A 16,870-nucleotide genomic window follows, 5' to 3' on the forward strand; every position below is an offset into this window, starting at 1 on the left:
TTATGTATCATAAGTTAGGCTGCAATATTGAAGAAAGTGGCAGTATGTTCCTCTGAAAAATAAATAATTAACACAATGTAGAATTCAATTTATTCTGCAAAACAATTACATAGCCTCTTCCAACTTTGACTCACCTAAGCAGACGTATACCAAACAGTAAACCTAAAAATTACTGAACATATGTTTCCAATATTCCGTGTACTGAATATACTGTCTTATTTGTTGCAAATGCATTCTCCATATGTTGTAATACCTGTGTCTTTCTATGTTACATTCATATTCATTCTTATCATACAAACCAACATCATTATTCTCTCCTTGACAGTCATTTCTCAACCAGTAGTAATCACTGTATGAATGTAACCATGGGTAATTATAATACTGTGCATAACTGTATACATCACTGTAATTCCACTGTGAATGCTTTTCATTTATCATATAGGATCCTGGGTTTGAACCTCTTGATATACTGGTTTCGAGATCCAACTCTTCACACCATAACAAAGAAGCTTCACTTTCATGTCCTAAAGATAAACTGCTATCGAACTTATCATCATATTCACTTGCATACTGATTCCTGTAGACATTATTGTCATCATCACTCATTTTTGGGAGACCCTTCTTCCTTGAAGAAAGTGTCTCATTAGGTGCTTCTACAGATTCTGAAGCATCTACATACTGACAACTAATTTTTTGATTTTTGGATGATCTTGAAGGTTCAGGATCTGCTTCTGGCCATGGAAGACCATCTACTAAGTGCTCTAACAAACTTTCAGTGCTCCAATTCTTTGTTTCTTCTTTCAGTTTGTTAGTCATCATAAAGATGTCATCTTGTATCATATCACACAAAACTCTACACATTTCAAGTTCATCTGCAATATTTGCAGAATCTGCTGTTGAGAAATTTACACTTTGTGTGTCTGAGTCATTAATAAAGTTTTCCAATGAATGTGACAAGTCTTCAAATGTGTCCAGTTTTAAATCGGCATGAGTTTCTTGTGTCAAAGTCATGGCCAAGTCACAAAGTGCCCTTTCTCTTTCCACTACTTTGCCTTCATCTTTCTTGTCATGAGCTAACAAGGACATCTTACTCACTTCCTTCATCAAATCTGTGACATTATAATCATTTTCTACAGATTCGTCACTCCAACTTTCATTTTTCTTCTTTCTGTGTAGTTTCTCTCTATTCTGCAACTTTTTGCCCTTACACGATCCATTCATATGTTTTCTATCCTTCTTTCTTGCTGTGCCTCTCTGATTACTCTTACTACCAACTGTATCTATATTATCATCTTTTGTATCACCTTCTGAAGCAATACCCTGCACTTCTTCAAGGCTTGATATGTCACAGTGCCATAAATCTGTTGGAATTACATCACTTGGTAATTTAGCAACACTCATTGATTCACCAATTATTCCCAAAACTTTCCTAAACTGAGTTAATTCCTTACCATCAGCTACAAGCGATACTGCTATACCATGAGAACCATACCGTCCAGCCCTTCCAATGCGATGCAAGTAAGTTGCACCACTGTGAGGTATGTCAAGGTTAATGATCAGGTTTACATTCTCTGCATCTATTCCCCTCGCTGTAAGATCTGTTGACAAAAGTACCCGGCAACGAAACTCACGGAGGCTTGCAACGGCTTCAAGACGGTCGTGCTGGTCTTGTCCCCCCGTCAACCATATCGCAGCCCATCCCAATGCTTTCAAATGATTGCAGATGCTCTGAGCTCTAGAATCAAAGAAATGAAAGTCTTTACTTATGCTACAAGTCTCATAAATACAGAGTGGTACATTGCAAGCTACCACATAGTTATTTGTGCTGCGGCCTGTGTAATGCAAGCCACTGCTGTAGGCGTGAAACTGATGTTAGCAATTACTCACATTAAAAAATGACAAAAATAAAATGTATACATCTTGTTGGTTAGATGTACTTGGGTCAAAATACAATGGGATTTGTACAAAACATAGCAACAGCTGACACATGCATTTCACCAGAAAAAAGACTAAAGGGTCCTCTGGGAATACACCCCCAACTAACTAAAAAAAGCACAGAGTTCTTGTGAAGTCAACAGTTTGCTCAACTAGTATTCACAAAAGCCTCCTGACCTCAGAAGTCAAATACCTGAGATTAACACTGGATAAAATATTAACATGGAGGTCAAAGCTAAATAAATTAATAAATAAGACCTGGGATACTGGGAACGACCCATTCTTCAAGTGCCTGAGCACTGCGGGTCCCAACTTTTCGTTGGCTTGATCTATAGACATTCGGTAGGACTCCTTGGACGAAGGATCGGCCCGTCGCAAGGTCTCTACCTGTACACAGGACAGCACAACACAGAAAAACATCCATGGCTTCAGTGGGATTCGAACCCACGGTCCCAGCGACCAAGCGGCACAAGGCCCACGCCTCAGACCTACTATAAGTAAAATCCAAGCAATGGATCTGAAATTGTTCATAGGGATTGAGGGAAAGACAAGAATGAATAGAATTAGAAATTAAATCTTTAAATAATAAGAAGGGCATTAGAATGAAAATTTAAAGAAAAGAGATCTGTGGGGTGACCCAGAAGAAAACTGTTAACCCTGGTACTTGAAGAATTCAAGAAGAGAGGAAACAGCTGGCAAAAAATTGGAGCGAGAGTGGACAGATAGAAAATGTCAGAGATTTCTCATCTCCCAGTTCTCTGAAATTTTGGTTTTAGAATTGTCAAACCTTCAGGTTCTATTACCAGGGCATTACATAACAGTTTAAAATGTTTAAATTATACATACCTTGTCTGATAATTAGAAAATATGAGGCATTGCCTGAAGGGAACAGATGACAGGATACGCAACAACTCCTGCACTTTATACTTTATTTGCACCATTGTGTTCAGATGAGGGCGTACTACGGATACAAACTGCCGGAGACCCAATAATACCGGCCCTCCTGGACCTGGGCTCACGCGTGTTGGACAGCGCATATAACGGCTAAGGAACACGTCCAATTCACCTGGATATGTCGCACTTAATGCAATCATCTGCTTGTTGCCTGACAGTACTGAAAATATGTAGCTGTTTGGAAGAACACAAAATGCAATTCTTGAAATCAATGTGTAACTGTTAAACCATCAGTACTCTAAATTAAATGATTATCACATCAGCAGATTGTAAGAGCCAAAGGTTTTCATAGGTTGTATGAACAGAAATGAAAAAGGTAAACAGTGAAATTATGAAACTCAGATAGAGCATTAGAGGACAAATTTGTTGCTGAAATTAATGCAACATGAGAATACTATTAGTAAAATATGCTGATGTTTGAATTACAACAAGTTACCTATCTAAATGAAGTGATTACAACTAATGACATGTATAAATTTACCGTCAAATTGTTTAAAAATCAGAAATATTTCACAAGGAAGTGGATGCTATATATTCTCATATCAATCTACAAAATTCTGAATTTATTGTTTCCTTGTCACTGACATTAATTTAAACTTCTATTCACATACTTGATATCCTTCAGGAAACTAGGTTCCATCAGCTTATCTGCTTCATCCAATACAAATAGACGTATGTTATCTGTTTTTAGGCATCCTTTCTCGATGAGATGCTTGACTCTTCCAGGAGCCCCAACTGCAATGTGACAATGCTGAAGTTTCTGTCTGTCTTCCTCAAATGGAAGACCTCCAATGAATGAATGCACCTTCAGACCTTGAAATATTGAAAGATATTTTGTGATACTGAAATACGTGTATTCGATCTTATACATCATCTAGCAATTGAAAGGTAAACAACATTAACACTTCTTTAGGGAAGAACACAAACTGAGGGTGTTTGTACTCTTCAACAAACACTATTACAAAGATTAAATAAATCAGTTTTTAAATAAATAGGGTAGAATATCTGGACTGCATTCATCTAGCTCAGGACAGAGATAAATGATCTCTTCTTCTTCTTCTTCTTCTTCTTCTTCTTCTTCTTCTATGGCTCTCCGGTCCATATTCGGTCCATGGCCTCCTCAATTCTCCTCTTCCATTCAGTCCTCTGTTAGGTCCGTCTGTCCGAGGCGTTGATTAAGGTTTCGAAACATCTTCCTTTTTACAGTGCAAGGTTGTTAGCCTTGCGACAAACCCCCAACCTGGAGGACCAGGGTACCTGTCTTAGTCTGACCTCTCCCCCACCCCCCTGATCTCTTCAGGTTCCATAAAAGGCAGAGAATTTCTTGAGTACCTAAAAACTATTGATTCTCTAGAAGGACTTGATTCCATGGACTTAGTAAGTTAATACTTGCTTACAAAACAAAATTTGCAAGTCAAATATACAAAAGGCATGTATTTGATGAAGTGTTTACACAGATGATGGTAGTTTCAGGATTAATAAGGACTGCAGGGAAATTAATATGATATACTTACAAGTATGATCTCAGCATGTGATAGAACCAGTGGAAACCATAAAAACTAAAAGAAAATTACTACTTTGTTTGTTCATCTGGTTACCTAGTTATTTACTGTATGATGTTGTCTCAAATACTGAGGATATGTACTTCCAACTAAGATGATTATAAAGGACGAATAGGGAGGGATGTGGGAGAATGATATTGTTGAATTCCCTGGTAAGCATTCAACCAGAAAGGCTGATAAAAAAATACAGCGAAACAACCAGTACCCAGTTGAGATTCAAACTGGATACCCCAAAACGTGAGTCATGTGCATTTCTACCATGCCAACTCACTCAAAGGACTGGTTGGTCTTGGGAAACATTGTAACATACCAAAGATATAATATAAGAACATACCTTTCATTTCACTACCTACATCCTTCATGACCTGTTTTATCTGAATGGCAATCTCTCGAGTGGGAGCTAAGACAAGCACCTGCAAACACTGGCTTTCAACATGCAACATCTCTAGGGCTACAATCGTGAAGACACACGTCTTTCCTGTTCCAGATTTGGCCTGCACAATTAAGTCTGGAAAATAAAAGTACAAAATATTGAAATTGTATACTAGATTTACCATACTAGCAATGATCAGAAATATTTACTTCAAACAATGAAAGCTTTCAGTGAACTAAGATTTTCATTATTGCCTAATGATTTTAATAACTTTTTTTTTAAATATCTTACTGACCATTGATTCAAGATGCAACTACAGATATTTAAAATTATAATTCCAATAATATTAAAACATTATTCTTTAATCACATCAAATTTATGGCTCATCTGATCAACAAACCTGGGTTAAACTGGATAAGGATAGTATACAATGTACTGTTGTTACCATAAATATTGACAATTTCTGTAGTACATTAGTAAGTGTATGAGTAAAAAGCACATTTATAGTTCAGAGCCAAATATGACACATAACAAAATAATACTTAAATTTGAGTGGACAAACATATTTTGGTAAATTAAAAGGTGAAATACTATCATGTTGATGATTTACAATGCATCTTCCACATTACAACAATAAATTGCATTGAAAAGATTATGGCCATAATGTGCAATTCTTCATAACAGTTGCATTGATCTGATAGCCTGATTTTTACTGTCAGCTGTACATGAAAATTCTAATAATACAACATTCTCTTCAACAGGAAGATGTTTTAAGTTTGTTAAAATTTTGTAGTTTTTATCCCAAAAGAAACTGACCAAATACAATGAAATTTTTTTTTGAAATAACTGGCCTAGTTCAGAATATCATACTCATTATGTTAACAACTAAGTCTGAAAACATATTTTGGTGCAACAAATTGATCTTCAGGTTCAAAGAAGTCAGAATTAGTGTCTTACCAAAACCACATCTTCCAAGTGGAACAGCTTTCAGTTGTATAGGTGATGGCTTTCTAAATCCGCTTTTATAAAGACCTTTTAAAGTCAACTCTGACAACAGCATTCCAGTGAAGTCAATATCTTCATTGATAAACACGTCTTGTGTTCGAGGTTTATCCTCTAAGACATGAGCAATCTGACGAGCCATTCTTGTTCAGCAAAACCTTAAAAAGGTATGTTTAAGATTCTGAGTACTGAAAATACAGAACTATAATACAATTGAAAATCTGTTGTGTTATATTTCTCCACTTGCATTTCGAAACCAGCTGCTTTCAAGTTCTGAAAATGTGCATAATATATATGACATACTGCCCTAAGACGAGACGTAATCAGAGACACACAGCATAACCTGCATAAAAACCAAATTAAGTCATACTTGCAATACAGAACGTACAAACCACCCAAATGACATAACCTTAACTATGCAAGAGTTTTAACATCTAAGAAGTGTTAAATATCAAGCTCTAATCGTTACAAAATCAATCTTTCGGTGCATGTTTAAAAAGCTTCAATGTATTCTAAAAGATAAAAAAAATTGTCACAAAATTAATATAATTTAATGCACGTAATTACAGCATTAATAGATCGCAAAATGTGTATCAATTTGATTTGCAAACGAATGTTTATGTAAGTAGACAAATATAAAATTACTTTACACTATCATTACCTATGTTGAACAACCAATAATTGCATTTACATCGTCACACTGAACGTCTTTAGTAAACATCAATCAAATGCATAACGAGAACCGACTTGTTCGATAGGTGTCGACAACTAATCGACTCGATTGTCGATTGCAATTACTACTTCGTTCTAAAATTTTAAAATTCATTATAACTACTATTATGTACGTAAGTTTGTGAATCTCTTTTGCTTCATTATTCATATGTGGTAAATTCATTATAGCTAGTGAGCAATTAAATTAATGTTATAATTAAGTATTGACAATTAAAGGAAAAGAAAATGATAAACGGCATATGGTTCTTTTCGTATTTGGTACTATCTTGGTGGTTAGCTGAAGAGATTAAGTAACCCTAAAAAATAGGCTCAGTCAGTCAGGATAACTGACAGTAACTAAGATCTGAACCACAAGCCTCTGAAATGAATGTGCTCTGCTACTAAGCTAACCTGGATGGTTAGTGTATTTCCATCGTAACTTATTTTTGTTGGTGAAAAGCTGCAAACATTGCTTATAGTTTACAGGGGATGACGGATTTTGTCTGAAGTCACAGATGTTCAGAATCAAATATGCATAACTTGCTCTAAACACTTGTTAAAATTATTCTGGAGTGTTATTCAAGTGATAACAATTCCATATACAGTGCAGTCAAATTCAATCTTATATTCTAGTTATTGCCAAAAGTGGAGTGTTTGGTCATGCCATAGCTCAGGCAGTTAGTTGCTAGTTTCTTACCATGGAGACCTGGGTTCACATCCTGGTCAGTACATGTGGGATTTGTGGTGGAGAAAGTGGCACTGGCACAATTTTTTATTTGAGTCTTTCACTTTTGTCTTGTATCATTGTACCACTGCTCTGTAGTTATTCATGTATTATCTGGAGGATGGACATTCATCCTGTTGGCAGCCCAGTTCCAGAGACATATTCTTGCAAGAATGAATTAGAAACATATAGAAATTAAACAAAAATATAATTTCAAAATTAAACACAATCCTTCTTTCTGAAGATTTTCAATGTTTTGAAAGTATTATTTCCATCTACTTTTGCCTTGCTGAGAAGTTTTGTCCACCAATGCTTATAAAACAAATAATGCTAGAAGAAAAAGAAGATAATTCCAAATAAAAAATGTAATTCATTTTATTCTGTACAGAATTTTTGCATTCAATGACAGTAGACACTATAACATTCAGAAAAAAAATCCTGTGAATTTAGTTACAATAAGATATTTATATGGTAGGCTAAAAGCAATTATTTTATTAAACCACAACAGTACTATAGCAATAGGTGATGTTACAATAGGGCTTTGTAGGCTTTATGAACCCTGACTTCGTAGCGTGAAACACAGCATTTATCAAATTCCCACCCCTCCCAAATTGTTTTTGCAGTATAAGGAGCCTATAGTTCCATAACAAAGTTATAAAAGTAATAATTACAATTTGACATACTAAAGATCATGACTTGATATGATACTGAATTACATTTTTTAACAGCAGAAAATTAAAATATTCTTAGATGTACATTAAAAGAATACAAATATTTCAATTCAGCCATCCCAGTGGTAAATCAAGTATGGTGGCTTTTCAGCTATTGTGTATCAGTGCTTAATAACTATTGACCAGCTCACCAGGTATTGAAGATGGGAGCTGCAGTTAACAGATTCAATTCCCTGCTTTAAAATAAACATTCTAAATGCCGTTTATTTGGAAAGCAACAAAATTATTTTAGTTGTTATAAGTCTGATATGTTCCAATATGCTGCATATGATATAGGAGTAGCTTTAATATTTTAAGTCAATAAAAATATTATTTTGAAAGTTTTGGAAATGAAAATTTACAATGCATAGTATTTAACTTTTAAGTAAAATATTCACATGCAGGAGAAAATAAGACAAATATATGGAAATGTGCATTTGTTTTTCTTTTCTTATGCCCCCACACCACATGCTTCTGTTCTGCACTTCCTGTGTCCAGGCAAATTATGTCACAACTAAACAAGACATATTGCAAAATGTAAGTTTGGCTTATGAGACATATTGTTGTGAAAACTGCTTAGGCTATATGTCATACTGTTAATATGAGCTAAACTAATGGACAGTTAAATGTTTCGAAACAGAATCAGTTTATGAATGATGTAAATTATGCATTAAGAAAAACAAAGATACAGGTATGAGGAAAGAGATAATTTTTCGTAAGAATATCAATTCGATGCAATGAAAGGGAATTTCCATTAACATTGGACTACAAAATGGGAGTGTTAAAATGTATACCAAAATCAAAATTTTAATTCATGCAAGACTCCAGTTTTTGGATAATGCTATATTCTTTAGTTCTTCAGTTCTGTTGTGCTTATTTTAACATTTAATATAATTTTTATTTTAAACTTACTGTTGTACATATTGACAACTGGAGTTAAATACTACAAGACATTGTAAGTCAAAGTAATGAGGAGGTTGCTGATTGATTAAGAGGGATGCTAAACAATGTCAGAATTAAGCATGTTTCTACTGTCTCTGAATATCTGGTCTTAGTCATGGAATCATGCCACTTTCTGTTAAATTACGAATGAAGAATGCAGAATATTTTGATCAGAATTGTAAAATTTGTGTTTTATTCTATCATATTTGAGAATAAGGACAACAGCAAACTGTAATACTGATAGCATGTAATGCTTCACCTAAAAGGAATTAGAAATCAGGTTCAAGATGAAAATCAAACTTTTTATATTTAATGAACTTGAAGCCCATCAGCAATTAATTTCAATTGGATGATTATTATCCTAAAAGATTTGAGCATGGTTAAACATTGGAGTTCACAAAGGTACCATGGACATTTCTTTTACTGCTGGCTGGATGAATTAATGCAATCATGAAGTATAGTAAGCTTAATTAGGCCTAATGTAGACTTTTACAGTTGAAGAAATCTTACACAGCAAAGAAGAATCCAGAAGAAAATAGCATTCCAGATGTTTGTACCCCATTTCCTTATACTCAACTCCTTTATAGTACATACATGATAAAAGTTTTGAGCTCATTTATTATTATTTTTAAATTTATTATTTAATTATTTATTTATTGTATGACTGAAAATGGAGGCAGATGGGAATTGTTATCCAAGCTGCTACCATTTTTACAAAGACGCCTATCACACTTATGAACTTTATATTACATATTATAACTAACAAGAATTTGTAATACATATGAAAAAACTTAACAAATATATTCATGACATGACATGTGTTTGTGTTTTATGTTGTGTTACTTTCTTTTATAAGTAATATTCATAATAATTTTGGTAAAATTTATTATAATTTTAAAGATTGTTTTTCAGTGTTGTGTAATCTTCATACAATGTCATGAGATATGGTTCAGGGTAAAACAGCCACTACCAAAACATGTATGCAAGAGGTTTATGTATCATGATGTAAAACAACAATGGACTTACCAGACAACTGATGGCATTTACTTGAACAAGGTGCATTTGTTGTCACTGTTATGTGCAAACATCCATCCTTTACCCATGCACACAGTCATTTTATAGGGGAAATCTACTATGGAACATAACACTTGTAATCAACATATAATATGTATGTACAAAGAATTTAGTGTATTATGTTTCTATTGACAGCAATAATATTACTTGCTATGTAGTGGCCTTGAATGGAACATGAATAACAACTCTGTTGTATTTACCAGCTGTGCCCAACTGTCCTAGTAACCATAGCACCAACTCTTTGAACTCAACAACACCACCCTGAACTAGCTTCATTCTAATCCTTCCATTTACTTCACACTGTGAAGCTGAATTTAATTTATACACAAGGAAATATAATTCTATCCTAACATAATTTTGGCATTAGAATACTCACAACAGTCCATAAATTATGCATTTTATGCTCCTTGCATTCATATTCTTGTTAGAAAACCAAATGTTTTTAATTTATGTAATGAGTAATTTTTATTTTCTATTACTGAATGTTTCAAAGATGAGCCCTCTGAAAACATTAAAATAGAAAATAGTGCTCTAGTGTGCTCTAACTATGAGCATACCAGAACGTAGATATCTCCTTTATCATATCATTGTAACCTGAATTACTTATTTACAGGTTCAACTTTTTAGTATGTATAACTGGCCCACTGAAGGACCACCATTTCTTATATCTAAAACAGTAACAATATAAAATACAGTGTAACATCACCACGAGATTATGACTGTAGAGTTTCAATATCTGCTCCACAGATTCAATTTAACCTGACTGCAAACTATTCCTGCTTTCTAAATATCTATATACAAATTTTGTACACTTATTACTATTAATAAGTCCCAATAAAATTATAAATGTACATACTAAAAATTAATCTTTTATGGAATCACATATTAAATGAAGGAATAATTGGCTCACAAGCATATATGTATAATTTGAGCCTATAACATTGTCACATGCTTTTTTTTTTCCTGTAATTTCCCACCCAAGTATATAAAAATAAATGCTCTTTAGGAAAATTTCAAATTCAAAATAAATGATGACCAAATTTTATGAATTTACTGTTTATACATACTGTTTTGGAACCACAGTTCCAAACGTATTAGTCAAATATCATCGGTGATACAAATAGTCGCTACTGGCATAAGCTTTACATAATTAATGTAGGTTTCATTCAGGTTCATTGCATCTGTAAGTTTTCCTTGCTCTATGCAGACCGACAGTTTGAGAAAAACCAAACAGAAAAATAACAGGAAGCATATTCTGTGTGGGGTTTGGAGCCTGTAGAGCCAGCTGTCAGATTGAAGGATTTTATTGTTTTTTTATGAAATATGAAGGTTAATTATGTTTATTAGAGCCACTGGTCCCTGTTCTCAGCCAGATAAATACAAAATACCCCTCACTCCCAAAACCCTATTTCTTTCCTAGGTTGTGACACTGTGTGGACTTATTTCAATATATTTTGATATAACAAATTAATGTGTTCCTTAGTTTTGCCCAATGAGAAAACAGTAGAACAGAAGAAGTGGAGGAAAACAGCTGAAAAAGAACATCACATATTTATGACAGCAGCAGTTCCGAGAGAATCTTGGAAGAACACCGGCTGTTTTTCCCACATTATCGACCTCGTCAATGAGAAGGACCATTAAATAAAATCCTTGCATAAAATACCTGATTTTCTCAGTTTCTGCCGTTACTCTAGTAAATAAATAATCCCTTCCTTACCAACCTGAGAACAGCTTTGCCTGAAATAACAGTAAAGATAATTATTGCTTTCTTTCAAATCATATAACACTATTATATTGCAATGGGACTAGAAAAATATATGCTGTATTTCTTAATGAGCTTTTCTCTGCATTCTTTTACCGTAGCAGACAGACATGGTTAATATACTGTCAACAGGGTTTGCAACTATTCATATTTATTTTCCAGTTGTACTTGCTGGAATAGGAATTGAAATTTTTACAGCACTGAGTATGAACAGGGCTGTCTTCTGACTTGTAGCACCGTCATCACGCTGATGATAGAGGTAGCACGGACCTCTGAAATGTTGGTAATATTCTACCAGACTACACGGCACAACCCAGAAGACAGCCATCTGTTTCATTCTTATGCTTCAGTTTACTGAGAAATTTTAACAGTTCTTATGTTGCTGGCACTAATTATGATGTCTACATTTGTAGAATTTTCTTATCAAATCTGGTACTCAATGGATAAGAATCAAGGTGGATCCCACAGTCAGTCTGGACATGATGGAGAAGACAAAAATTCCTGTGCCTGCCAGGAATTGAACCAAAGTGTGCAATGCATTAATAATTCTCTCAGAATGGATCAAGCAAATGAAAATTAAGTAGAAGAATGCGATTAGATAGAAGTAAGCAGTTTTATCAAAGGTCATTTTCAGCAAGAATAAAATATTGATATTACTCAGAATTTTGTATATAATAAATGCTATCTGTGAAATATAAAATATCTAGTATGCAGAAATGTAAATCCTTCATCAGTCTTTAACATAACTACATCATCATGCCAGGAAGATATACTGCCTTAATTGCACTACATACTTGATAGTCAGATATTTAAAACTGAATAATTTGAACCAAATTTGGCAATCGTAGTTTGTCATAGTGCAAGGAAAAATTTACTAAATTTTAATGTCACTGTCTTAGAAGTGGTTATCACAAAACAGGTTTGAGATCAATATATGCAAATTGAGTACTTGCAACAAACTTCCTCAATGAAAAATCTGAGCACATATTATTTCACTTGCAAGTGGTAACTCTGTCTATAAATCTCACTAAGGTTCATATTTCCTACAGTATTTTCTGTTTCTGGGTGTGGTTCATTACAATTTTTCTGTCATCCATAATCACCAACCACATGACCATATTTTTTAAATTTCACACGTCTTTTTTTCATACAACGGAAAGGAGTCATGTTGAAAGTGTTGCTGTCAAAACAAGTACACTAGACAATAAGTTGCCAGTTTTAAAACTATTCACATCACCAAAAACATATAATGATGGTCACTTTTATTAGTTTATTACAAAAAAGAATCACAGGCAGAAATAAGCTTTTGCAAACTTCCCTTTCTTTTGCAACCATTAACAACACTACTAAAATAATGCTTTGCCATCAATAATATTGCTTGCAATCAGAATGTTTTAGATTTCATATGTTCTTGAACAATGGAGATATTTTGTTTCAGTCAGATGAATTTCATAATAACAGATCTCACTACCTGGGACTGTATTGATTGTTTACTGTGTATATGTAAGTCTCTCCAGGTTTTGCATCTAGCATCCATTCCAGTCAAAAAATGTTGGCAGATTTTCACTTGTGAATCATAAAATTCTCATTCAATTGCAGTCTTCCAACACTTCTTACGGCACTTCATATTTTTTGGAATATGACCATAATAACTATTTGTGTATCAAACATGTGAGAATGTGTCCAAAGCACAATGTTCAAACAAATAAATAAAACTAAAGCAATACCAGCCACATTTTGTAATCAGACAATTATTTTTAACCTCTTATTGCCAATTTTAGTATGTTATACAAAAGGTTACTCCTTTGATGTAATTCCATTCTGACTGTGCCTAGGCTTTCATTTAAATGGAAAATAGTTCCTCAGTTTTGGGCAAGAATGTTTAGTGCCTAGATGATAATCACTTGTAATTGTCAGAACTGGCTGGTAATTCAGTCTTATTTGTGTCACAGCAAGTTACCAGAGGCCTTTTACATTCTTGTATCCAGTAACTAGCTCTCTTTGTCCAAGCCTCTGCAGTGTTCATCAGTATTATTTGTTTATTGTGTTAAATTTATACTACACCTTTTCCATTACAGAGAAATCATTTTCCTGCCATGACCACAAGTGCTTCTTTGGTGCACACTCACATTAAGATTTGTTTCTATGCCTTGTAGTCCTGATGGGTACATTTTATTTAGTACATTTGGAATGAACTTCAATTGGAAAAGGTTGATTTAATCAGAGTGGATGTTTTCTTTCATTCTTATCATGATAATGATGTCTAGAAGAATGTTCATGCCTTGTTTCTGTATACAAAAGACTATAATTTGTTTTCTGCTTTAATAGTTTCTTTATGGGTAAACATCCATTTCTTATGAAACCTCATATCACTGAAGTTAATCTGACTGAGATAATTTCACATTTAATTTTCGAAAATGTTCCAAACAAATCACATGTGGTTGTGTTAACCAGCTGTTACCTCTCTTGCCGTCTTGTTTATCCAGTACCTGGTGACATCTCTCTGCTGACTATCAAACCACTTTGTTCCACCACCAGAAAGAAATTACAGCGTCACTCGTATAGTAGTTGAATCTGGCATAGCAGAGAGATGACCGCTGCTGAAACAAAAATTAAACAATAGATTCAAAGAAAACTGGAAACAAACAACAGCTTTTGGTCACACCAACAGAGTCGACGTCTATGATTGCTGTCATACCAGTGACTGCTACGATGTAGGTAGCTCCTGCTTCTGTTTCGTCCTTTGCTCGCCACTTCCGGCTACAGCGCCACCACCTTGATGTCGCCCGATAGGTGGCATTAGCTCCACTGCCGTCTGGTGTAGCAGTAACTTGGTCTCCTCGGTGGGCGAGTGATCATCCACTGCAGGCGGTGGCGGGGGGCATATGTACAAAGGTGATGCCATTTCTACAGCACCGCAACAACCACCATCCCCTGGCGCCGACACACACCCTCCCACAACCGCCTCCAGTCTTTCCTTGTATTTGTTCTCAACCGCCGCTTCGTCTCGAGCGTGCTTTTCACCGCCAAGAAAGTCGTCCAACACAAGGAGTGGCGATTTTAACCTCCGTGTCTTGTCGCCCTCTTGACTTAGTCCTACGAACTTTATAGGAAGAGCATGGGGTTTCATACCAGATTTAGGCCCTATGCCACGAAAGTGTTGTAGCTTTGGAGGATGTCGTGCCATGGCGGGTGTCGCTGGAGGCGATACAGTAGCTGCTGGGACAGGCAGTTTGTTGGGTGAATATTCAGAATCTGGCCCAGTACCACACCCCCCACCACCATTGTCAGACATGCTGGCACCAGAAGTATTGTCCGAAATCAGTTTCTCTGTTTCTGGATCTGCTGAACGTCCGTTCCTGTGATGTCCGCTACTGTCCGATTTCTTCAGGATGGACTTCGAACGACGATTTTGATCCAGTGTAGGACTTGTCCTGCTGTCAATGGAATCCACTGACAGTGATGATTTGCTGCCTCCTTCCTTACCTGAACACAACGAAACACATTACAGTATCAAAGAACTGAAGTAACTGCTAGTGAAAGGACTATTTCGTAAAGATGATTTCTGTCTTCTGGGTTGTTGCGCTGTGTAATCTGGTCGATGTTTACCAACGTTTCAGAGGCCATACTGCCTCCGTCATCAGGGCGATTCAACCCAGAAGACAGAAATCTTCATACCCACCGCTGTGAAAACCGCAAATCTTACACGACTATTTCGTAGTTTCGTAAGACCACTGAGGACTAAATAAAGTATCATCATCATCAGGTAAAATATAACAATTAAAGGAACTGGTAGCATTAGTACACTGAAAGGCTCTGAGGGAAATATATTCTTTTGTAAACTGAGGATGCACGAAATCAAAATGCGATAACAAGGCTCTAAAAATTGTTTTATCCATGCATGTAAATGTTAATGTATAAGTCGTGAGACAGATATTTGTGCCATAATGTTTAAACTACTAATAAAGGCTATCGATTATAATTTTATGAACAAAGAAATAAAGGTTTATTTTCGGAAAATTAGACTGTAGGTATCAGTTATGTCCTTTGGGGAAAAAACATGTAGCAAATTAACTTGCGTGTTTGAAAATATGCACCCTTCTGGTGTAGAATTTCTGGCTTTCGCAGAGATGTGTATACAATTTTTGTCTCTTTCCTTGGAATTCATACGCGAAGGGTTAAAAAGTTTTCCTGTATTCTGGTAGAGGACTCATGAACGTAAGGAAAATTACCCTGTTTCCTCTTACTACTACCTGAGAGGGTTTTTTATGTTTTCTTTATAAAAATTGTTAGAATACCTTGTCCAAAAAACTGCCAACACACCTGAACAATTGTGCTAGTGTCAACTTTGAATTTGAACAGTGCACAGATGTAAAGAATAAGGATACGATATGACACCTTGCGTTAACTCTCGCAACTCGTGAAAAGAAGTGGTTGAGATTTTGGGTTCTCACAGCTGTGAGTATGAAAATGTCGCGTCGTTTATTATTTTAGGAACTAAACGACATTTCAATGTTGCTTACTGCCTCCACCATCAGAGTAATCAGCCTGTGATAGCAGTAAGCACCATTCGTCCGTGAATTTCTAGCAGACTACACGGTGCAACGTAAAAAAGAATAATTTCACGAAGAAACTACTTGTAGCTGACAAAGTATGTGCAGATGTAGTCAAAAGCATAATATCAAGTTTAGTTTCGTTGTAGCAATGAGGCGTTGATTATTCATGAAACACCAAGACAATGTTTTCTTACGTTATGCACAGCACTTAAATATAGTAGTAGCCATCTTCTCTTTTCTTCTCACTACTTATAAGTGCTTTCATCCACAGGCAGAGGTAGATTGAACACGTATGCTATCCCTGTGACTAAAACACATTCTGGAGCAGGAGTGATCTCTGGGTGGAAATATCTGTTCGAGCGATAAACGCTAACGACCATTTTATAATCATCTTAGGTCTTGAAGCACGACTGTGGCTGATAAACGTACAGTCTGAATAAAAAGACCGAAAATCTGATAATACGGCTCCTTCTGAGACTATTTTAGAAGGAGTAATGAGAAATGAAGATGATGGCACCTCAGATAGTACAGCAAAATGTGTGTTCTACAAGGTAATGTAATACCC

The 16,870-nt window shown here is 35.3% G+C and overlaps 2 protein-coding genes across 8 annotated transcripts in view; both read right to left on the reverse strand.

Annotated features, from left to right (window-relative positions):
- Positions 1–73: 73 nt before the first annotated feature.
- On the reverse strand, positions 74–7,488 carry LOC110839259 (putative ATP-dependent RNA helicase DDX20). Of its 4 annotated transcripts, none has more exons than XM_087350351.1 (6): positions 7,235–7,488; positions 5,782–5,969; positions 4,786–4,959; positions 3,501–3,702; positions 2,782–3,063; positions 74–1,735 (listed from the first exon to the last, which is right to left on the reverse strand). In XM_087350351.1, the coding sequence occupies exons 2-6, from the start codon at positions 5,966–5,968 to the stop codon at positions 163–165; spliced, it is 2,418 nt and encodes an 805-aa protein (XP_087206477.1). In that variant the 5' UTR covers position 5,969; positions 7,235–7,488; the 3' UTR covers positions 74–162. The 4 variants fall into 4 exon arrangements, with proteins under 4 accessions (XP_087206477.1, XP_021939003.2, XP_021939011.2 ...); XM_022083311.2 differs by having other exon boundaries at positions 5,782–5,984; XM_022083319.2 differs by lacking the exon at positions 7,235–7,488 and adding an exon at positions 6,488–6,630 and having other exon boundaries at positions 5,782–5,984.
- A 123-nt stretch (positions 7,489–7,611) lies between these two features.
- The window catches only part of Shab (potassium voltage-gated channel shaker cognate b), a 138,220-nt gene continuing 128,961 nt past the window's right edge, over positions 7,612–16,870 (reverse strand). For 3 of the 4 annotated variants that reach the window (XM_087350349.1, XM_087350345.1, XM_087350346.1), the window contains 2 exons: positions 14,448–15,235; positions 7,612–14,349 (listed from right to left, as the gene is read on the reverse strand). In XM_087350349.1, coding sequence (XP_087206475.1) covers positions 14,457–15,235 — 779 coding nt within the window. In that variant the 3' untranslated portion in view covers positions 7,612–14,349; positions 14,448–14,456. The remainder of the gene's footprint in view (positions 14,350–14,447; positions 15,236–16,870) is intronic. The other variant, XM_087350348.1, reaches the window with a different exon arrangement.

The sequence above is a fragment of the Zootermopsis nevadensis genome, unplaced genomic scaffold (genome assembly GCF_977971745.1).
Source record: "Zootermopsis nevadensis isolate Lab colony 2312 unplaced genomic scaffold, Znev_1.0 Znev_ptg000017l, whole genome shotgun sequence".
Taxonomy (NCBI): domain Eukaryota; kingdom Metazoa; phylum Arthropoda; class Insecta; order Blattodea; family Termopsidae; genus Zootermopsis; species Zootermopsis nevadensis.